At 33.1% G+C, this 24,458-nt stretch overlaps 1 protein-coding gene across 1 annotated transcript in view; it reads left to right on the plus strand.

The window, feature by feature from the left end:
* Positions 1–24,458, plus strand: part of LOC148600763 (uncharacterized) — a 137,668-nt gene that overhangs the window by 69,604 nt on the left and 43,606 nt on the right. Inside the window, exons 12-14 of the mRNA XM_088554975.1 lie at positions 3,202–3,333; positions 14,544–14,705; positions 23,076–23,282. Of these exons, the coding sequence (XP_088411101.1) occupies positions 3,202–3,333; positions 14,544–14,705; positions 23,076–23,282 (501 nt within the window). The remainder of the gene's footprint in view (positions 1–3,201; positions 3,334–14,543; positions 14,706–23,075; positions 23,283–24,458) is intronic.

Genomic DNA, 24,458 nt, shown 5'->3' on the forward strand with positions numbered 1-24,458 from the left:
TTCACATTTTTTGAAAAATTCTATGAAAATAGCCAAAAATCATCAAAAGAATCCCAGAAGTATAAATTGTGATAATACTAAACAGAAAATACCAAATAAGCCATTTTTTACTGAAGCATTAATACTCTAGGGATTTTGACATTGAAAAATATGTCAATTTAAGCGATTTTTCGGCAGGTAGGGGTACATTTTTTTTCATTTTACCCCAAAACCCTAATTCTTTTTGCAAATTTCTTGGTATCAATGTAAAGGTGAGATATTGGGCTACAGGATAATGTCTAAATTTGTTTAGTTTGTTCACACATGCTATTCCAGGAAGGCTTTGACGCTCAAATTATTGAGTCACAAAATCTTGGTTTTTTTACCCAATGGGGTACAAATATAAGCTTATACTGAAAAAGAATCTGAGCATATTCTTTGGTTATAAACTGATTTGGTAATTGGAGGTATAAAGGTACCTAAAAATCACGATGAAGTTGATGAGTGGGGGGGGTGCATGGTGGACCCTCCCAGCCCATGGACTATAGACACTTGGTTTTCTGTGGATAAAATGAGTATAAGTGGATTGATCTGTATAAAAGTTTATAATAATGATCAAAACCGCAAAAGGAAGGTTGGTATAGCTTTTTGGGGTTATGGTTCCAACGGTTGCATAATAAGGTGCCAAAAAGATGCCTAAAACATATTTTCGTGGAATTTTATTATATATATACTCCAATAAAAGCATAAGAATGTCTATGGAATTGTTCCACAACATTCTATACCACAATGGTCAGACTTGGATTGATTTTTGGGGTAAAGACTTTTTAGATTTGGGGGCCAAAAATGGGGCCTGATAACTAGACAATAACTTAATTATTTGTGAATGATTTTTTTTTGTAATTGTATTGCAAGGTGCCATACCACAAAGAAAAGACTGGTATTTAATTTTGGGGTTGTGACTTGAGCCATGTAAAAATATATGGCCATTAGTCAGTATTTCTTTTTGATTTCTTGACGATGGTTTCTTTATTTCTGATCTGATTTTGAATCCCGACTTGTGTTTTTCAATTAGATTTTTGATAACTTTTACAGTTATGAAATTAAAAGGGGCCAAAGCTAAGGGGGTTATGCCCTTAAAAAAATCATCTTTTATATTTGGTGCGATTTTGAAATTTTTTTTTATAAATCCCTGCCAGCATTTTCAATCAGATTTCAGATGTCTGTCACCAAGAGCCAGTTGAGCATGAGTTTAGGGGAATTAACTCTGTATGCTTGGCTCCAGTGACTCGGGATATGTGTTTTGGTAAAGACTCTTTTACTGATCTGTGGCAAAATAAGTACAAATAAAGTGTCAACAATTTAATAGCCAAAAGTAACCAAAATATAAAATGCACTATTAAGGTTGTCAGTTTCTGGTTCTATAATGTTAATTTTCAAATTTTAATAATGTCCAAATTCACTAAATCCAAATCTGAATGAATTTGATAAAGTCCAGAAGGTTACGTTCTGATCCAGCGAGTACTGGAATCTGTTCCTTGAAAGTCCAATGAATCAGAACTGTTTATGGATGGCTGGTTATGGATGATCGGATTGACTGGAACTAGATGACTCTGTAGGTTCTATTGTATTCCTTCTGTACTGTTGTTAACTTCACTGTTACTGTTTTTAACTCTATTCTATATTTTACCCTATCATTTTATTCATTTACTTTCTTCAGTCTATTTATGGTCCAAAACTGACAATTGCTCAAGACTGGTATGTAGTTGAGCAATATTAACATTTGTTTGAAATATGCCAAAAGCTAATTATGAGATATTAATTAAATGAAAGATGAGAAACATTTATCACTCTGATTCAGCAATTGAACAATAATAATTAAAAGAGAGTAACTTTAATCCATCTGTGACATTTGACATATTTATCTCAGGTCTAAGTCCTTAATTGCTTACAAAAATAATATAGACAAGAGGAATGAAAATTGATTAATAAAATTTCTACAAAATGTTAAAAATTTGTACAATGAGTGTTGCACCTATGACAGATTTCATGTTATAAGAGGCAATATTGTGTCCACACTTGGCAAGAATTTTTACTATTCTTTGTCCACTTTTAATTTTTTTTATATAGATTCATCATGAAATCCCTGCTTGTGTTTACAATCTAATTACATATATATGTATTTCTCATATATTTTGAGTTAAAAGATGCCAAAGGGTCCAAAATTCTGGCTTTTGTTCAGGGGTAAAACAAATTGTCATTTATCTCAAAATGTGAAATTCATGTGATCTTCACATGCAATTAACATAATTTGCGTGTGAAATTCACTTAACACAATTTTCATGAAGACTTTTCATTCAGAATTGTCGATTTTCCTTTCATCTGTGGCAACATCTCTTTGGCACCTGCGTATGGAGTGTTCATATCACAACTCATACGTTATGCCAGAGCTTGCTGAAACTATGCAGATTTTTGTAACGCGCTAGAACTCTAACAAATAGGCTTCTGGAACAGGGTTAAGTTGCTACAAGATTGAAGTCATCACTACAGAAGTTTTATGGTCGTCATCATGAACTCGTGGATCGTTATGGTGTATCCATCTGCACCATGAAAACTGATTTATTCAACGGGTCATAGTTTTCCTTTCTTCGTTTGTCTCCCCCGGACTTGACTTTTTATGAGCAACTCGGTAGATGTTTCTAGAAAAGCAGAGGACGCTTACCCTACCAGTGCACCTGGTCCATGCTCCCAGTTTTTAGTGGTGTCTGAGTTGCTCATTTGCTTTTGTTACTTTGTATGTATGATTTTAGTTACTTTATGTTCTTTGCTGTGTATGTCTGTTTTCCATGTCTGGTCTTTATCCCTGGATTACATTCTTTTGATTACCGCTATAACCTTGGTTCCCTTGATTACTCTTTCATGTGAACAAGTCACATGAATTTCACATGAAGGATTGATTCACCTGCATTTCACTTGAACTCGATCACAAAGTTAAATTGCTCAATTCAGGTGAAAATCATGTGAAATAATTGTGCTTGTGTAAAAAGCAGATTTATGAGCTGCTAGTTAGAACATTGGTTTGACATGATTGGTAAAATTTTAACTATGACTTTTAGTTCTGGCAAAATCTACTTTCCTTGTAAATAGTGTATTTGGAACAAGTTGGATATGCAAATACAATAATAAGCATGACATCACATGAAAACTCCTGTTTTATTTTAGACTTCCCACCAACTTGCATTGTACAAGTTCATCGGGATCTTGGTTTAAAGATTGTCTTGGCCGAAAAGGAAAAATGCAATCTATCTTGTGCTCCTGAGGCAAGGCTAATTCTGAACTTCTCTGAAGGTAGAGGTAAGTCTATTTTTTATACTTCTAAAGGTCATTGCAGACATTTTTGTACATCCTGTACTTCCATTATTGTGTATTCCATCTATACATCCTGTGTCCAAATTGTTGGTTTCAAAAATAGTTTATCTAGAATTCATATTTGCAGCAGAAGGTGAAATCAGCCAACATTTTTGCATGAATTAAAGCTATGTTCTGCTTAAAATAAACTTAAAACATTTTAAAGAATAATCAAGGGAACCAAGGTTATATCGGTAATCAAAAGAATGTAATCCAGGGAAAAAGACCAGACATGGGAAACAGACATACACAACAAAGAACATAAAGTTACTAAATTCATACATACAAAGTAACAAAAGCAAAGAGCAACTCAGACTCCACTAAAAACTGGGAGCATGGACCTAGTGCACCAGTAAGGTAAGCGTCCTCTGCTTTTCTAGAAACACCCGCCGAGTTGCTCATAAAAAGTCAATTCCAGGGTAATCGAAAGAGGAAAAGAAAACTATGACACATTGAATAAATCAGTTTTCATGGTGTTGATGGATACACCATAATGATCCACGAGTTCATGATGACGACCATAAAACTTCTGTAATGATGAATTCAATCTTGTAGCAACATAACCCTGTTCCAGAAGCCTATTTGTTAGAATTCTATGGCGATACAAAAAGTCTGCATAATTTCAGCAAGCTCTGGCATAATGTATGAGTTGTAATATGAAAACTCCATACACAGGTGCTGAAGGGATGTTGTCACAGATGACAGAAAATTCTGTATGAAAAGTCATCACCATTATCGTAAAGTTTGGTCAGTAGTTTTCCTTTACCATCGATCTCTAACTAAGTGTAGGTCAAGATATGATGCTGCATGACTTCACAATGTCTGTTGTATCCTTTATCTCAAGTTCTTTGGGGTTCATGCGATGTATCGTATACCGGGAATAAGGATTGTTTAAAGATATTACGTCATCTTTATAGTGGAAACTGAGATTAAATTACCTCCATTTGCAGACCTTGGACAGTAATCACAGTACATTTTTTCATGTACATATGATGCCTTACCTTCCTATTAAATTTCATCGAAACTCCTTTAGCTGTGTCTTCTTTCATGCACATTCACATACATGACTGCCAACTTTTCTGTTGTTACTTTAAACATATTTGTTTTGTAGATTCTGTATTGAGAGTATTATTTTTTATACAATCTCAAAAAATTTGCAGTTCTATATTGGTCAAGTGCTGTCCATGTCATTGTCTTTGTTGTAGTCCATGTTTTTGTCATCCAGAGGCACTTGGTTTTCAGGCGATAACTTGACTTGTGGTTGACCAGTTGCTATGAAATTTTGATATAATTTTATTACAGATAATCGCCTAAAGAAGGTTCCCATTTAATTTGGAGTTTGTGGCCCTACCATTTTAGAATAAGGGGCAAAAAACAGTTAGGTATTATATTAAAGCCTATGTAGAACGTTTATTTTCCTTTCTATCTTTTATTAGCCCTCCTTACAGAAGGCCATGTGAGCTATTGCTATCACTTGGCTTACGTCCTTGTCATCGTCATCGTTAACAATTTTTTAGCTCACCTGGCCAATGGCCATGTGAGCTATTGCCATCACTTGACGTCCGTCGTTGTCGTTAACAATTATACAAAACTCTTCTCCTCTGAAACTACTTGACCAACTGAAACAAAGCATGGTATGAATGTTTCTTGGGGTATCCTGCATAGTACTGATTTGGGGATTTTTGATTCGTTGAAAAACATGACCGCCATTACTAAAAAGAGAACACAGTAGTCAGACAGTAGTTTTTCACATATATCTCCTAAACTGTTAGGTTTAGTTAAATTCTGAAATGGGTAAAAGTGTTTGGCATGATGAGATCTATCTCTGGTCAAATTTTGGTGTTAATCTGTTTAGCCATGTTCGAGTTATTGCCCTTTTCCAATGAGTTTTGCCAATTTTAATGTTATGTCTTTCAAAAATCTTCTCCTCTGACACTACTTGACCAATTGAAACCAAACATGGTATGAATGTTTTTTTGGGTATTCTGTATACAATTGTCGTGGGGATTTTTGATTTGTCGAAAAACATGGCCGCCATTACTAAAAAGAGAACATAGGGGTCAGACAATAGTTTTTCACATATATCTCCTAAACTGTTAGGTTTAGCTAAATTCTGACATGGGTAAAAGTGTTTAGCATGATGAGATCTATCACTGGTCAAATTTTGGTGTTAATCTGTTAAGCCATGTTCGAGTTATTGCCCTTTTCCAATGAGTTTTGCCATTTTTAATGTTATTTCTTTCAAAAATCTTCTGCTCTAACACTACTTGACCATTTGAAATCAAACTTTATGAATGTTCCTTGGGGTATCCTGCATAGAACTGATGTGTGGATTTTTGATTCATCGAAAAACATGGCAGCCATTAATAAAACTAGAACATAGGGGTCAGACAATAGTTCTTTGCATATATATATCTCCAAATCCGTTAGGTTTAGCTAAATTCTTTCAATAGCTGAAATGATCCATATTATTAGGACTACAAAAGTCTTCAGTGATAAAAGTTGTCAGATGACTACTTGTAAAAGTTATTGCTCTTGAAAGGGGTAAAATGACCTCTTTTTTAACAGTTTTCAGTCAATATCTTGAAAACTATGAAAGATTAAATGGAACTTTCAATCCTTGAGAAAATCTTATGATAAGTCCTACCAAAGACATCTTGAGTCAAAATTGTTCGACAACTTCTTGTTAAATTTAGTGCCTTTGGAAGGCAAAGTTCAACCTGGTGAGCAATTCAGGCTCCTGGGAGCCTCTTGTTTCAAAAATATTCTCTGACATTACTTGACCAATTTGAACCAAACATGTTCCTTGGGGTATCCTGCATAGAATTGATGTGAGGATTTTTGACCCCTCGAAAAACATGGCCACCATTACTAACAATAGAACATAGGGTCCAGACAGTAGTTTTTTGCAGATATCTCCAAAACAGTTAGGTTAAGCCACATTTTTACAAAGTCAAATTGTTCAGCATGATTAGAACTATCTCTGGTCAAATTTTCTTTTTAATTGGTTATGTCTCACCAACCACTTCTAATGTATCCATTACTTTACATGTTCAACAAGTAATTTTCAATGTTTCACTGTGAATTCCTAGGACAAATGACACCTTGAAGTTGCATACCATTGCCAAGCTTGGAAAATAAGGCTTTCAAAATCATTATTCTAATGGTATGATGACCTTATAAATTCTTCACAAAATTTACTTAAAAAATAAATACTAATAAATAAAAAATACTGAAAATCCACATTTTTACCTTTTCTGCTAACTGACAGCATGGAGGTAAATTACTCACACATGTAAACAATATTCATACACTTTTGTAAATTAGTAAATTTTAGTAAATTGCAAATATGATTTTAAAGTACACATTCTCAGCTCTATTTTGACTACTTTTGATCAGAATACACACAAATAATGCACTTACAATGCATATTTCTAGGTTCAGTGTGTTTTTGGTACTACATATTTGGTACTACATAGGGGGATGGCCATTTGACCCAGAAGTGGTTAGTGAGACCTAAGCCATGTTGGTGTTATTGCCCTTTTTGAACATTTATTGGCTGTTTATATTATTTCTTTTAAAAATCTTCTGTGAGACTACTTGACCAATGGAACATGACTGCCATTACTAAAAATAGAACATAGGGGTCAGACAGTAGTGTTTGCATATTACATCTAAAAAATTGTTAGGTTTAGCCAAATTCTTTCAATTGCTGAAATGACCTTATTCTAAGGCCTACAGAAGTGTTAGATGGCTCCTTGTAAGAGTAGTTGCCCTTGAAAGGTGAAACAGGATGGATATTTTTTGCAGTTTTCAGCTAATGTCTTGAAAACTGATAGAAAGAAACTTTCAACTGCTGAAATGATCCTTATGATAACTCCTACCAAAGTCTCCTTGAGTCAAAATTGTTGTACAATGTCTTGTTAAATTTATTGCCCTCAAAAGGCAAAATTTAACCAGGTGAGCAATTCTCCTGGGATCCATTTGTTTATTAGCTCACCTGGCCTGACCTAGCCATCTTGCCATCACTTGGCGTCCACCTTCATTGTCTACCTTGTCTATCAGTGTTGTCATTAACCATTTTTCAAAACTCTCCTCTAACACTACTTGACCAATTGGAACTTAAACCTTAGTATGAATGTTTCCTGGGGTATCCTGCATAGAACTAATGTGGGGATTATTGATTTGTCAAAAACATTGCCTTCATTACTAAAAATAGAACAAAGGGGTCAGGCACATCTTTTTTTTTTTTTTTTGCATATAGCCTCTAAACCGTTAAGTTGTTTATTTTTGGTCTAATTTCAAATTTTTCGATTATTCAATTTCATAAGAAAGTTCCTGCCTGTGTTTATCAATCAAATTTCAGATATTGCTTATGGTTCTGACTTACAAGGGGTCAAAGGTACCACACTCCAAAAACTGGACTTTTTTTTATTTTTAGTCTGACTTTTTATTTGGATTTCAAATTTTGTGGAACATAGTATCCAAACCAGTTATTGTGTCCATAATGATTTGTAAGTCCCTATGCTTAAACACTTGCCCCAACTCTTCAGGGTTCTACCAGTGTGGTCATATCACACTGTGCTCAACAAAGCTTTTTATTAACACTTATATGTGCACTGTGAAAATAGTGAACATGAAAATTTTTGAATCTAAGGAAGAGATTTTGTATTAATTTTGTGCATTAACAATAGAATAAATATATACTTATGGATTTATAAGCAATATTCTCCAGGAGGTTGGATAAATTTCTTTTTCAAAGAAAACGAAACATCCACTTTCTTTAAAATTCTGTACAATTAAAACACTTCCACCAGGTTAAAAACAATAACTGTTTACACTGAAAAATATATTAATGATCATTTATTATACCCCACGCAACAAAGTTGCGAAGGGTATAATGTTTTTGACCCGTCAGTCTGTCTGTCAGTCCATCATCAGTTTTCCAGATTTCTTTTCTAAATGCTTGCATTGACATGATTTTTGGTATATAAGTTCACCATGATAAGTTACAGGACAAATTCAACTTTTGTTTGGCTCTGATGATTTTTACCGAAATTACAGGCCTTGAACTTAGCAAAATTCACAGAAAAAAAAGTTTTAGAGACTTCTTTTCTAAACGCTTGCAGATATTGACATTATTTTTGGTATATAAGTTCACTATGATAAGTTACAGGACAAGTTTGTAGTTGTTCCACTTCAATGATTTTTACCAAAATTACAGGGCATGAACTTAGCAATATTCACAGAAAAAAAAGTTTTCCGGACCTTTTTTGAAACCCTTTTACATGATTTTTGGTATATAAATTCACCATGATTAGTACTGGTCAAGTTCACATTTTGTTCCACTCTGATGATTTTTGCCAAAATTACGGGCCTTGAACTTAGCAAAATTCACAGAAATAACAGTTTTCCAGACTTTTTTTCTAAACACTTGCAGATATTGACATGATTTTTTGTTTATAAGTTCACCATGACAAGTTATAATCAAGTTAAACTTTTGTTCCGCTCTGATGATTTTTACCATAATTATGGGCCTTGAACTTAGCAAATTCACAGAAAAAAACGTTTTCTTGACATTGACATGATTTTTGGTATATAAATTCACCATGATAAGTACTGGTCAAGTTCACGTTTTGTTCCACTCTGATGATTTTTGCCAAAATTACGGGCCTTGAACTTAGCAAAATTCACAGAAATAACAGTTTTCCGGACTTTTTTTCCAAAACGTTTTCAGATATTGACATGATTTTTTGTTTATAAGTTCACCATGACAAGCTATATGTCAAGTTAAACTTTCGTTCCACTCTGATTGTTTTTACCAAAATTACAGGCCTTGAACTTAGCAAAATTCACAGGAAAAAAACTTTTCCGGACATAGACATGATTTTTGGTATATAAATCATGTCTTGATAAATTACAGGTCAAGTTAATGTTTTGTTCTGCTCTGATGATTTTACCAAAATTAGGGGCCATAAACTTAGCAAAATTCACAGAAATAACAGTTTTCTGGACTTTTTTTCTAAACGCTTGCAGATATTGTCATGATTTTTTGTTTATAAGTACACCTTGATAAGTTACAGGTCAAGTTAACTTTCATTCCGTTCCGATGATTTTTACCGAAAATAAGGGGCCTTGAACTTAGCAAAATTCACAAGAATAACAGTTTTCCAGACTTGCAGATATTGATTTTTAGTACAGAAATACAACATGATAAGTTACAGGACAAGTTCATAGTTCATAGGACAAGTTTTACCAAAATTACGGGCCTTGAACTTAGCTAAAGTCACAGAAATATCTGTTTTTCAGCCTTTTTTTTTCTAAACGCTTGCAGATTATGACATGAGTTTTGGTATATAAGTTCACAATGATTATTAAGTTACAGGTCAAGTGTACGTTTTATTCTGCTACGATGATATTTACTTCGAGATTAGAAGTGGTTGGTGAGCTATTGTCATCACTTGGCGTCCGTCGTCGTTAACAATTTTTAAAAACTCTTCTCCTCTGACACCACTTGACCAATTGGAACCAAACTTAGTTTGAATGTTCCTTGGGATATCTTGAATAGAACTGGTGTGGGGATTTTTGATCCGTTGAAAAACATGGCCGCTGTTATTAAAAATAGAACATAGCGGTCAGACAGTAGTTTTTTTGCATAAATCTCCAAAACTCTGACATAGGGTAAAAGTGTTCAGGATGAGGTCTATCTGTGGTCAAATTTTCACTTTTATATGTGAAGCCATGTTTGAGTTATTGCCCTTTTTTACCAAAAATAGAACAAATGGGTCAGACAGTAGTTTTTCACAAGTATCTCCAAAACCGTTAAGTTTAGCAAAAATATTTCTGTAGCTGAAATGACCCTTATTATAAGGCTTTCAAAAGTTTTCAAGGATCAAAGTTGTCAGGTGATTCCTGTAAGATATCTTTAAAACTATAAAAGAAAGAAACTTTCTATCACTGAAATGATCCTTATGATAGTCCTACCAAAGTCTTCTTGGGTCAAAATTGTTGGACAACTCCTTGTTGAATTTATTGCCCTTGAAAGAAAAACTTTAACAAGGTGAGCGATTCAGGCTTCTATGAGCCTCTTGTTTAACATAGTCTCACTGAGTGCCTTTCTGCCATGATAATGTGAGCAACTTTCCAGCTGAATTAGAAAAATCTTTTGTTTCAAAGTTTCAGTGGAGAGGACCCATGCTGTCAGATTTAACATTTGAGGATTGAGATGATATATCTTTGTCCTTGGTCGTTGATTCAGTACATTTTCTTGAATTGGTAACTGAATTGGAGGAGCTTTCAGATGCTCCAGTAACTGTGGATACCAAAGTATTCTTGGCCATCAAGGAACTATTTTTATGATCTTGCATTGAAACTGATTCATATATTTTAATACTTTTGGAATCAGACAAATTTGAGGGAATGCATAAGCCAACTTGTTCTCCTATGAAATTGTCAATGCATCAATAGCCAATGTAACCCTCAAAACCTTTTTTTGGAATCATTTTTTGTGACTGTAACACAACTGCTGGGAGATACTGAAGATTGGTCTTTCCACTTGTTGGCTGAATTTAACCACCACATCAGATGTAATCTCAGGTGCTGAGTAAATGGAACAAATTGTGTCATATCCCTGGATATGGGTTCCCAAAAACTCAACAGATGAAGTTGAATAGGTCTCATGTGAAGATGAGCATTGGGAATAAGATCTATTCAAGATGCTATATCCCTAGAATTCTCAAGAAATCTATAGCTTTGGGATAAATAGCACTCAAATTCTGAATTAATGCCTCCAGTTTTTGAACCCTTTTCAGTGTTAGAAGCACTAAACCCTAGTCCAGCGGAAATTAACCCCCTAGATCAGTTATTCTCTATTTTGGTATTAGAGAAGATTTTTCTCCGTTTTTGATGAAACCTAGTGAAACAATCAGATTCACACATTTCTGTCGATCTTGATACAAATGCTTCCTAGTCCAGATACACCAATGTACATTTTGTATTCTGAGATAAGTTGCCTCTATTATGTCCATTGTAACCAATTTTGTAAACACTCAGGAAGCAAAGGTCCCTGAAACACATTACTTTCCATTAATAACATTGATTGTTCACACAAAACCTCATGTACTGTTTTTTTTTGGTAAAAATTGGTACATGAAGGTATGCATCTGATTGATTGAGAGAAATTGCTCAATCTGCTGGTTGTACTAGATTTATCACTTTCTGCATTGTGTCCATTTTGAAATGAATTTTCTTGAACTGATTGTTTAGAGGTCACTGTTCTCAACTTGCCATTTTTCTTCTGAATTAGGAATAAGGTACTGTAAAAACTTGTTATAGCTTGAGGAAACTTTACTTTCTCTATAATGCCCCTTTATTTCCCCCATGAAAATATCGAAATTTTCTTTGGTAACATACGTTGGTTTGATTCCTGTCCAAAGAGGCCTTTCTAGAAACTCCAACTTGTATCCTCTTTCAAAATTGACAGTTCCCATTTGTCATCTGTTATTTTTTCTCTGAAGAAAATTTGACAAGTGACCCCCTACTGATAATTGTGGACTCAACCTTTCACTTACTTCTGAGTCAATTACTGTACTTCTTATGAATCTAAAAAGATCCCCAGGAGCCTTTGCCAACTAGTTTGTGGTAATTCTTCTTAAAGTCATTTTTTTCCACCTGGAGAATTACTACCAGCTTTTAAATCAGTCTGACCTTTCTGAAACCCAGACATGATTTTTTTCCGCTTTTTAGTGAAATTCCACCATTTCAAATAGGGATTTTACTGTTACAATTCTTTTTTTTACTGTATATTTATTTCTCATTTTGCCAATTTCCACTTTGTTTGTAGACCTCGTAAGATCATGTCTGGAAACCTACTGTTGCTACCTTTCTCATGAACAGTATTAATGTTACCTTTAATATTGCCAACCTAAGCCACTTTACTGACAGAAGAATCTTTTGGTTCAAAGTCAGTTTTCTATTTTTCTGACATATTCTTGCAACAAATCAGAAACTTTCTTCTTCTGATTCTTTTGCTTTTCGAGCAAACCGTCTAACTTATAATTAGAACCAAATGCACCATCTTCAGTGAGAAACAAGTTCTGCCACTTAGATCTTATGTCCTTATAAGATGATAAACCAGTCTTCAACAGCAGCTCTGCAACAAATTACATACATAAAAGCATCATTTTGGTCAGCTAAATCCAAAGACTTGGTTGACATGGCAAACTTATTGCCCTTGAAAGACAAACTTTTACTATGTTAGTGATTCATACTCCTGGGAGCCTCATGTTTTTATTAGATTCCTCATGAAAATCCCTGCCTGCATATTTCAGTTAGATTTCAGATATTTCTTACCATTTTCAAAGGGCACCATGCCACGAAAATTTGACTTCTTAGCTCACCAGGCCAAAAGGCCATGTGAGCTATTGCCATCACTATGTGTCTGTTGTCCGTCTTTGTTGTCTGTAAACTTTTTCAGACAGCTTCTCCTCTGAAACTGCTCAATAGATTGTAACCAAACTTTGCATGAATGTTTGTAGGGTATTTTTAACAAGCCTTATTTGTGGATTTTTGATCTGGCAAAAAACATGGCTGCCGTTATTAAAAATACACCATAGGGGTCAAAATTGTAGAATTATGGAAATAACTCATAAACAGTTGTGTTAAGCTAAAGTCTGGTAGAAGTAAAATTGTTCAGCATGATGGTATGGACCTATGCCAAAATATTCAGAAAGATACATTGACAAATGCTTGAGTTTTTGGTCCTGAAATGGATTTTTTCTCAAACTTTATATTTCCAACTTTGAAAGTCTTCTCCTCTGAAATAACAAGATGAATTAAAACAAAACTTTTGCATGATTATTTTGTAGAATATGTTTAGCAATCTATGCAAGTGGATTTTTGATCTTGTGAAAAACATGGTCACCATTTTTAAAAATAGACCATAGGGGGTCGAATTGAAGAATTATGCAAATAGCTCAAAAACATTTGGGTTTAGCTCAAATCTGGCAAGGATTAAAATTGTTCAGCATGATGGGATTATCAACATGTACATGAATGAGAAAAAATTTTCAGAAAGATCCGTTGACAAAGGAAAGAGTTATGGGTCCTGAAATGGATTTTTTTAAATCTCCTCCTAGACAACTTGTAGATTGGATTGTAACTAAACAATGTTTCTTAGGATATCTGTAACAATTTTTTATGTGTCAAAAACATGGCCACCACTAATAAAAATTGAGAACTTGTTGAAATAAGTTGAAAACCAAAGTGTTTATCCTAATTTTCTAGCTGGGAATATTTATCAGTATGGTGAGACCGAAATTTTCATAAAGATATGTTGCTTGGAGTTATTGCCCTTGAAGAGAAAAAATGACAATTAGAGATTTATTTTATAATATGAAAACCACCTGGATAACTAAGGTGCACTGTATTGATTAATTGATTCTTGTGACAGTGGTATGATAAGGTCAAGAGTCCAGCTTAGAAAGCTATAAAAACTATTTTTTATTAAGTGAGCAATTTAGGTTCTCTAGTCTCTTGTTACATTTTTGTGCAAGTTTGAAAATTTGAATATTGGATTCCCTATGAAAATCCCAGCTTCAATACAAGAGCTTTATGAAGTATGCTGACCAATTAAATCATTTACTGTTTTTGAGATAATGAGGTACAAACTGTGAAGCAGACCTTTAGCTAAAAAAAAAACTCTGCAGCATTTGTAAACTGCTTATCATTTCAATTTTTGTAATTTTTATAAACTTTTGATTTCACAATACAGTTATTGGACTTTATTCGTAAAAATTGGAGTGAATTTGTTAGCTTTTGGACTACAACTGAATTTAGACTGTACCCTTTTTTTATGTAAAAGTGTATGGATTTCTGTGAAAATGAAACATAAGGTTCTTTATCACAACAGTCCAACTGGGACATTTTTAGGTGTTATTGCCATAACAAATTAGAGGTCAAAAATGGTCTTTCTTTTTACCTTCTATTCAAAATTCAACCTATTATTGGTCATTAAAGGTATGCATTGCAATGCAGTATCTTATTTTATCCTCTGATTAGCTGTTTTGGGCTCTTATTTGAGAGCACTTCTCAATTATGATAAAAGTTGATGGAAAAAAATTAAATTTGTATGTACAATTTTAATACTTATTTTTCAGAAACAGTAAAGGGATGGCAGACTGAAGATAATTGCTATAGTTTCAAGACAACTTCTAATGGATCCTATGATTCATTGAAAGAAGCATTAAAGAAATCTTTTGAAGTATTTGTTACATTGAAGCACAAGGTTGTTGATGTGTTTCTAATGAGTCGTGAGCTTTGTAAGTACAAGTGTATTATAATGACCTGTGTACATGTGTGTGAGTGTCTATTTATATATGCATTCTGTTAATCCAGGAGTGTTCTGTACTCAACTACTCCATCACTCTTGGGTAATTTAGCATTATATTCATCATTTTACACAAAACTAGATTAATCCTATCAACAATTTTTTATATGACTGCAAAAGAAAATGCGGTTGTATTTTGTTACGGTGATCATCATTGTTGTTGTTGGTGTTGTCACTGTTGTTGTTCTCATTGAATTTTTCATTTCTGTGCAGATATTTAAGTTGTAGTGAACAAAATTCATAAAATTTTAATATATTGTTATTGGCGACTACGGGAAGCTTGCTAAAGGGGTCACTAGCCCCTACTGTTTTGCAAAAAAGGTTTAAAAGATGTAAATTGGTGTTAATTAAAAATTGATGTTGAAGGTTAATTTCTCATTCTATACTGACAATTCTTTTTATATCCCCTGCTTGAAAAGTGGGGGTTCCTGGGTATTTAGTGGATGTCATTTAATTGATAACAAACATTTCTGTCAGAGATTTCTTGGCTTATACTGGAATGATTAGATATTTGGTATATAGCTTACGCATAATGACTACTATCATGTCTCTCCTTTCCAGCCTTCTAGGTCATTTACTTCCTGTTTTCCAAGAGATTTAAAATTTTTACATTATATAGGGTATATGGAAATTTTGCATTGCAGACTTTTCAGCACCCATTTGAAAGAATGATTATTATTATACAACCACAAAAAATTTGTGGTTGAAAAATGGCATCATGCTGTTGTCATTGTAGTCATCGTAGACACTTCCACTCAATAACTTTGGTATAAATGTATAGATCTTTATGGAATTATATGGCACAAGGTACTATATCATGGCAGGAAGTCTGGGATTGTTTTTTGGGATAGTCATTTTCCTAATATGAATAACTTGACCTCAAATGAGGAGCCAAAAGGGGCTACATCATTTCTGGGCAAATTCATATCCTGGTCATGTTTACGCCTGGTCATGATTGCGCCTGGTCGGGGAGAACAGTTGGATTTACATATTATGTCGGTCTTTTTTTTCCAGCTGGATTTACCTAATTTAAATATTATGTCTCAGTTTACGCTTGGTTTCCACCTCATTTGACGCCTGTCTTTCATATTTGGTCATAGTGTAAGGGTTACGCCTGGAATCCTAATTTGACACCTGGATTATGTGTTTTAGCCACACGGTTAATTTCATACACGTCAATTAGATTGATCCTTCAGAGCTGTGTCAATTTAGATCAAATGTTGAATGTTTCCATACACATGTACTTGTAGGAATTTAAACATGTGTTCAGATCAGTATTGATAGTGGTTGTTAATTATATTATTATATTAGTTTATGAGATAAGATAAAAATGCACAAATTGTTTTATTTTTAGGTCTAACTCAATATAATATAAATTGCATACTATATAACTGTTTATTGACGTTAAACGTATCAGGGTGTAGTTAGGTTAGCATATTGTAACACATTAAATAGTGTTCATTAAATTGAATATAAGTATATTATACTAATATAATTATTGTATACAAAGTGGTGGGAAATGTAGCGATTTCCAGATAAGTTTAACTAACAAATTTTTTTTTTTTTTTTTTTTGGGGGGGGGGGGGGCATTATCTTTTAATTACTAGGCGTATTTTCATAGGTGGATTCAGGGGAAGCCATTAGCCCACCTTTGATGAAATTGAAATTTTATTTAAAACTTATAATAATGGTAACTCAGAAAAGGAATGTATAGTTCAATAAATTGTCTACTTAAATGTATTATTAACATGGTTAGGTTTTCAATCATTGATACGTTGTATTATCATGATATAAAAATTTAGCCCATGTGGTCATATGTAAATGAAACTATGGGTATTCTTTAACTTGTTAGGGGCTATATTGCAATCATCTTGTCCTTTGGTATGTCCCTCTGTCCATCCGTTACACTTTTTGTAACATAATTTTCAGCTTTTTTTGGAGGAAAAGCTTAGATATTTGGAATATTGCTTTTGCACGAAGACTTGTACCATGTCTCCCCTTTCAGGTTCCTTACTCATCTACAACTTGTAAACTGATTGCCTCAGGTTCTGCCTTTTCTTGTTGAGTGGGGGTATTCTTAGCACAATCTAGCATGCAACCTCTTGTTTAATATAACTTTACCATGGATATTGGGTCAAATTAAGGTAATGTTTAAGAAGAAATTATAAAGTTCTTTGAACATTTTCAATCTGTATAAGAATTTTGTTCTCTTTCAAACACTGAATTACAATCCAAACTCTGAATTGTATTCAGGTTGAATGTTGTGTCCACATTTGCGCAAACTGTTCATGGTTGACCACTGCGGTCATATCAAGTTGCATCTTGCAAAGCATTTTATTTGCATATATCTCTAAAACCATTAGGTATAGCAAAAGTATGGCAGGGTTGAAATGTTCAGCACAATGAGAGTTATATGTGGTTAAATTTTCTTGTAAATTTGATAAGCCATTTTTGAGTTATTGTTCTTTTTTTACATAATAATCAATAATCTTCTAGTTCAATCGCCGGTTTGACTGTTTGAGTGACAGCTTTTGTTGATTTCAGTTTACCAAAAATTTTGAATGGAAGCAATTAAAAGTGAACTAAACAAATCTAATGAAATGCATTGTAGATGAACATTTTTTCTTGAAAAAATCCTTATACAAGTCGAAGTGGACGATAAGTCCAGGCTGACACTTTGCTGAAAAAAGTATCAACTTATTCTGAAAAATATGGTGGTTAGTTTTTTGCAATTATAAACAACAAATTAAGAAATTAATTTTCTTAAGGTAACCCTAATAAGACTTGCTGCTTAGTAAAACTAAAGTCTTTGTTGTAAAAATGTATTTGATGGAAAAATGCTGACCAGAAATATTTTGTGATAAGACAATCATGAAATAAATGTTTACAAAAAGAATAAAAGATTATTTGGCTTTAGCTAGATCCTGTATAAGAAGGAATTTGTAGGAATAATACAATGTAGTAATTTGTATTGAAAACTTCTCAGATAATTGTCAGAACAACATATTTTTTAAATGAAAACAGAAAAATTAACAAAAGTATCCTTATTGTAGTGCTCTTCAAGAAATTTTTTTATACTCTGGGGAATCTGTGATAGGATATTCCAGTAACTCAAGAAGTTATAAGTAAAAATTCTGTTTTTGAACTCTTGAAATGTGAAAAATCTATTATTTTCAAAGTTTATTTAAAATATCCTTTAAAACTTGAACTCCACGATGCTTCCAACTGTCATATGACAAAAAATCTACCACAGGTACAAAATTTAAAATATCTAGAGAAAGAATTTCTGTTGTACATGTCTTAAAAACTGGCTTCACTTTGCACATTGAAAAAAATAAATCTCTCCAGAAAAGATTATGAATAGAAAGTGATAACTCTTTCAACTTTACCTTTTTGTAAAGAGTAATCAAGGGAACCAAGGTTCTAGCAGAAATCGAAAGAAAGTAATCAAGGGTCAAAGACCAAACATGGAAAACAGACATACATAAAGAACATTAAGTAACAAAAATAGTACATGCAAAGTAATGAAAGCAAATGAGCAAATGAAAATACTCTTTCAACCCGGAAACATATTTAAATCAGAGATTAAGAGTGTCTGCCATCTCCCTCCTGTATCTTGTAGTACCCTAAGTACCCAACCAATTTAAGCAAATGACTCCAAATGAACCATGTTCAATGCTTAACATTTCCATTAAGTGTATTAATTCCAATTCAAATTAAAGTGGAAAAATAAAGAATTAATCTCATTTATACTATTTTGAGACAAATGGGTAAAGCTATTAACAAATGTATAATATTTGGAACTGCAAGAGTTTTAATAATTGTAATCTTACCAAGGAGTGTAAGCATTCTATGTTCCCATGACTTCAATATACCAAACATTTCCTTAACCTCCTGAGAAAAATTAATTTGAAGCATGTCATCTAAATATAATGGAGAAGACCATGTTATTGTGCAAGTCTTTTAAAAATATTGATACTAATCTGTTATATGTTCATGAAAATTAAATTGAAACAAATTAATTTCCCTTTCTTGACTAATTAATCCTGATTTATGATTAGAGAATTTGAATTCCCAGCCCCTATGGGTGCCAAGTAAAAGTGAAAGTAAATAGGCAATCCATTACGATGTCCAAAGAAATCGCAAATTTGAGACTTTTCTCGTATAATTTCAACCCAAAATAAACAGAAGAAGAGATTGAGGCACAACATATAAGTAAATGTCAGTAAACATTGACGAACAACAGGATTTGCAGTCAGAAGACTAGTATGTCAGAGGAAAATCTAATGGCTACTTCCGTAGAGTGGTCGTGTTGCCGGTAAAAAAACTTTAAGAATATTTCTCTTTTATCATTCGTGCAATCGTAAGCTTGACAAAACAATATGTTTTGGTGTTGAGCTAAGCAGGATTGTGGAAATGTTTACTGAATATTCTTTGTTTACATATTATTTGCAGTACTTGTATTAGTACCTAACCGACTTAGTGACGTCACAAGCCAATTGGAAGCTATCAGTAAAAATCAATAAAGTATGTTTATGATCTTCGTTCAGATAGGAGAGTTCTGCATATATTTCAAAGATTTCAATTTTTGCATAGCCTTGAAAATTTTATAAAAGCGCATTTTGCATTAAAGGTTTTCTATTTTTGTGTAAGTGGGGATGATCATGAAAGCCTAATTTAATGTAATCTTTCCCTTTAATGAAAATTTTAATCCCATAACTTCAAAATTTGAGACTGACCAGGTTTTTATCAGAAAATAATACACATACAAATTTTTTTTACTTACTACCAACCCATATGACTTTGGTTTTAAATACATTTTTAAGCCAGAATCTTTATAAAACAACTCAAATACATTTAAGGACTCTGTTAAAGATTTCTTCTTGCCATCTAACATTAGGAATGTTTCATCTGCTTTGGATCGAATTTAAGTTTTATAGCTAATAGGTCAAGGCATATGATAAATAGATAAGTTGACAATGGATCTCCTTGTCTACAACTATGTTGAAGATTGAAGAAACTTGATATGTTACCATTATTTATTAAACAGCTTTTGGCATTTGAAAAGTAAGTCTGAAACCATCTGCAAATTGATGGACCAAAATTAAAACTTCTGAAGTGTCAGTCCCTGTATGAATCAGTCATTGGGTGAAACATGGTATGAAGAAACCCATCATTTTGATAGTGTAATTTGACTATTTGCACCTTCCATTTAAACGAATGCTCCTGTTGTGCATTTAAACGCACGATATCGAACATTCCCAGGGTGCATTTGAATGCACGATAAACAAACGCTCCCAGCGTGCATTTAAACGCACTATAAACGAACGCTCATATCATGCGTTTAAATACACGATAGAAGAACAGTGAAAAATAATTATATTAACAAATAATAAAGGAAGAACAAATACAAAATAAAATTATCAAAATTATATGAATTAATAATAGCAAAACATATAAAGATAACAGTTGAATCATGGAAGTAAAGTACAAAAATTAACGAACGCTCCGATTGTGCGTTTAAATGAACACTCCCAGCTTGTGTTTTAACGAACACTTCTATTATGCGTTTAAACAAACACTTATATGGTGTGTTTAAACGAACGCAAAACGATGCATAAATGCATGATAAACGATACATTAACGCTAAAATGGCAAACATGAATGTTTCAAGGAGTGTATCAGATAGGTGGGGTTTTGACATGCTTGTTTCTGATTTTTCCCATTTTGCCTGATTCTTACACATACAGTCAAACCTCGTTAAGTCGAAGTTGAAGGGACCATGCAAAAATGTTTAAGTTATCCGGGGTTTGAGTAATCCGAGGTCGAGGGTAAACCAGAAATATTAGTAGTTTCTTCCATGATTGTTTCTGTATTTACATCATTTGTTGTGCTTGTACATGTACATGTACTTCACTTTACACGATACTTCATAATGTCATGCGTTTCATATCGGAAATTATTTGTATGTTTTGTATGTTGTATATCATGTATGAAATACTGAACGGCACCGAGTGTTTTAGTGAAATTTCCCTTTTTATTTTTTCATCATAGTCCATAACATTTTGAATTGTTTGATTCACAGTGAGGAGTATCGTCAAACCATGTGCTCTACAATATTACTATAAAATTTCAATTTCACTAGCGAAACAAATATAGTCGTTGAAATACCCTTACTATCGTCTTTTTGATGTTTCATTAAATAGCCTGATACCATTACAATTCATCTGTATTTTTTCAAAAATTTTTCAAAATATCAGAATATTTGATATCACTGTTAGTGTAAATTCTGACGTGTTATTAATAAAATTTATTTCTTTTAACAACATGCACAATTTTAAATTAATTAAATAAACAAATCAAACCATAAAGAGTGCCTACAAATTAATTTTAAAAGCCTCACTAATTGTTGTTAAAACACACTTCAATCATGGTTTGTAATAAAACAATCAGTTTTCCGACTTATTAGTTGACCTCGAGACATCAGGGTTAATTAACCTCGAAGTCCTGTCGAGGGGACTGATTGATTACTTCGAGTTATCTGAGGTTTCGATTCATCCGAGTTCCAGTCATCTGAGTTAAAATTGTATTGGAGTAAGGGGAGTTTTGCTGGGACTTTGTAATTAGTTCGAGTTATCGGAGATTTCGACTAATTCGATTTTGACGCATCGAGGTTCGACTGTACTTACACTTAATGCTGCAACCAGAAATTCCTATTCAATGGAATCAAAAGCTTTTTCAAAATAGTCTTTAGGTAACCTATTTGTGATTGTTGCAGAGGCTATATTCATGTCTCGATTTACTAAGCTAATATGGTGCCAATTCTTCATATATCTCCTGCCCTTGCCATCTTTAGGAATGCAAATGATGACTGATACTGGAAAGCTGAAAATTTTCCAGTTTCATAACCAAAATGTAAATATCAAAACACAAGTGGTCCAAAGTGGTCTAAGAGCTTTCCAGAAAAAATATAGAAATCAGTGGTAAATCCATCTGACCCAGAAATTTTACCATTGGGCAAAAGTTTAACACTCATTAAATGTAATGTTACCCTTATAAAGGTCACTTTGGTCTCAACATGCTTAAAAAACATATCATTTCCACAACCAGTACGTGTGCTTGAATACAAAGATTCTATTATTCAAGAAGAATTTTTGACTGTTCTGGAATTTATCTTCCTTGATCATCAGTCAACTCTATCATTGTCTTTTTATAGAATTGTTTTTTTCAAGTTTGTAAAACATTGAGAGCATTTTCCCCCATTTTCATTCCAGTCTGCATGGGATCTTAAAAGTAAGCCCTCTGTCTTTTTAGATCTCTGATTTTCTAGTTCTAACTTATTCTCATTCAATAATGTTTGCTACTCTTCACTTGGAGAGATGTTCATAAAATGCTCAATACCTTGGACCTCTTTTTATATAATACATATAGTCTCTCTTTAATTTCTTGTTCTTGAATATACTGTGAGTAATTGACAGAGTTCTGAGTCAAAAACCAACTGATCAGTACATGAAAGGGTAACTTCAAACAAATTAGTAATGTCTCCAGAGAGATATTACTCATAATACTCAGAAACTTTAACTGTGTCTCTTACACTTTTTTTTCTAATAAATACTACATATTCTTAATCCCTCAACAGTTGAGAGTTTTTATATATAGAAAAACATGGCTGACATTACTGAAAATAGAACATAGGGGTCAGACAGAAGTTTTTCCCATGCATCCTCAAAACTAGTAGGTTTAGCAAAATCCTGACATGGGGCAAAAGTGTTCAGCATGATGAGATCTTTCTGTTGTTGATATTTTTGATCTGTTGAAAAACATGGCTGCTGTTACTAAAAATAGAGTGTAGGAGTGAGACAAAAGTCTGCATTGGAACAAAGATGTTGGACAGCTCTTTGCTAGAGTTTTTGCCCTTGAAAGGTGAAAAATGATGTTTTAGCAGTTTTCAGCCAATATGTTGAAAGCTATAATAGATAGAAAGAAACTCCTTTGATGAAATGATCTTTATGATAAGTCATACCAAAGTCTTCCTGGAGTCAAAATTGTCAGACAAGTCCTTGTTGTAGTTATTGCCATTGAAAGGAAAAAAATGAACCAGGTAAGTAATTCAGGCTCTTGGTAATTTTGATGAATAAATGTTCATTCCTGGTGTTCCATTGTTTTATTTATCCTTTACTATTCAAGGGCTTTTTATAGAACTGTGTAGAAATTTTAGTCATTATAACATGCATAAGGCAATTTGATAATTGATGGATCTAATGATAATTGTGCAATTCAGTATACTATTATCTTCTTGTAGCTTCAGCTATAGTTGGAATACAGAAGCAGATTGAAGCTGTTATCAAGATTGCTGTTGAGAAAATAAAAAATGTCTTGTCGACGAAAAGTGCAGCCAGATCTCAGTCTCAAATGCCTGTCTGTTACATTAGGATGGTTCGAGTTTTTATGAATGAAAAAGAGTTTGCAGGAATGAAACAAGTTTTCTGTGAAAAGAAACCCAACAGTGGTATATTTTTACTATAGAATTTAGTCAGTGATGTTTTTGAGGGAAGCTGGTGACTGTAGAGTATGTGTTTCTGCCTTCCTGTCTGACAGATTTTTAGTTGAAGTTATGATCTTTATGACAAGTCTTACAAAAGTCTTAAACAAGTCAAAATTTCAAAGGACTCCTTGTTAGATTTATTATCCTGGAAAGGGAAAAAACAAGTTTTTGCAGTTTTCAGCCATTATCTTAAAAACTATAATAGATAGAAAAAACTTTCAATTGATGAAATAATCCTTATGATAATGCCTACATATGTTTTTATTATTTTGAAGTTGTTGGAAGACTCCTTGTTAGAGTAATTGCCCTTGAAAGGTGAAAAATGGCTGGTTTTGCCATTTTCAGCCATAACCTGTAAAAGTATAATTTTTCAATTGATGAAATGACAAGTATGACAAGTCCTACAACAGTCTCCATTGAGTCAAAATTTTCTGATGATTCTTTGTTAGAGTTATTGCCCTTGAAGGGCAAAAAATGACAGTTTCAGCCATTTTCTTGAAAACTATTATGGATAGAAACAAACTTTCAATTGATGGAATGATCTTTATGATAAATCCTGTAAAAGTCTTAATTTGGTCAAAATTGTCAGATGACTCCTTACTAGAGTTACTGCCCTTGACACGTGAAAAAAAGACATTTTTTTGCATTTTTAGTCAATATTTTGAAAAAAATAATTAAAAAAAAACAACTTTTACCTGATGAAATATTCTTTATGATAAGGCCTACTAAAGTATCCATGAGTCAAAATTGATTGACAACTTTTAGTTATGAGAATTACTGCTTTTGAAATGCAAAAATCTGTTTACAGCCATTATCTTGAAAATTATAAAAGATAGGACAAATTTTTTTTTGGGGGGGGATAAAATAATCCTTTTAATAAGTTATTGGTTTGAAGTTGTCAGACCACTCCTTGCTAGAGTTAGTGCTCCTGAAAGGCGAAAACTGACCCTTTTTTGCAATTTTTGGCCAGTATTTTGAAACTATGATAGATAAATGAATAACTTTCATTTGATGAAATGATCTTTATAATTAGGTCATCATAGTTGTAGGACTACTCCTTGTTAGAGTTATTGCATTTCAAGGGCAAAAATTGAACCAGGTGAGTGATTCACGCTCCTGTGTGACTCTTGTATAATTTAG

This window comes from Perna viridis, chromosome 12, assembly GCF_037379345.1.
Source record: "Perna viridis isolate PV_CMFRI_1.1 ecotype Kerala chromosome 12, ASM3737934v1, whole genome shotgun sequence".
Taxonomy (NCBI): domain Eukaryota; kingdom Metazoa; phylum Mollusca; class Bivalvia; order Mytilida; family Mytilidae; genus Perna; species Perna viridis.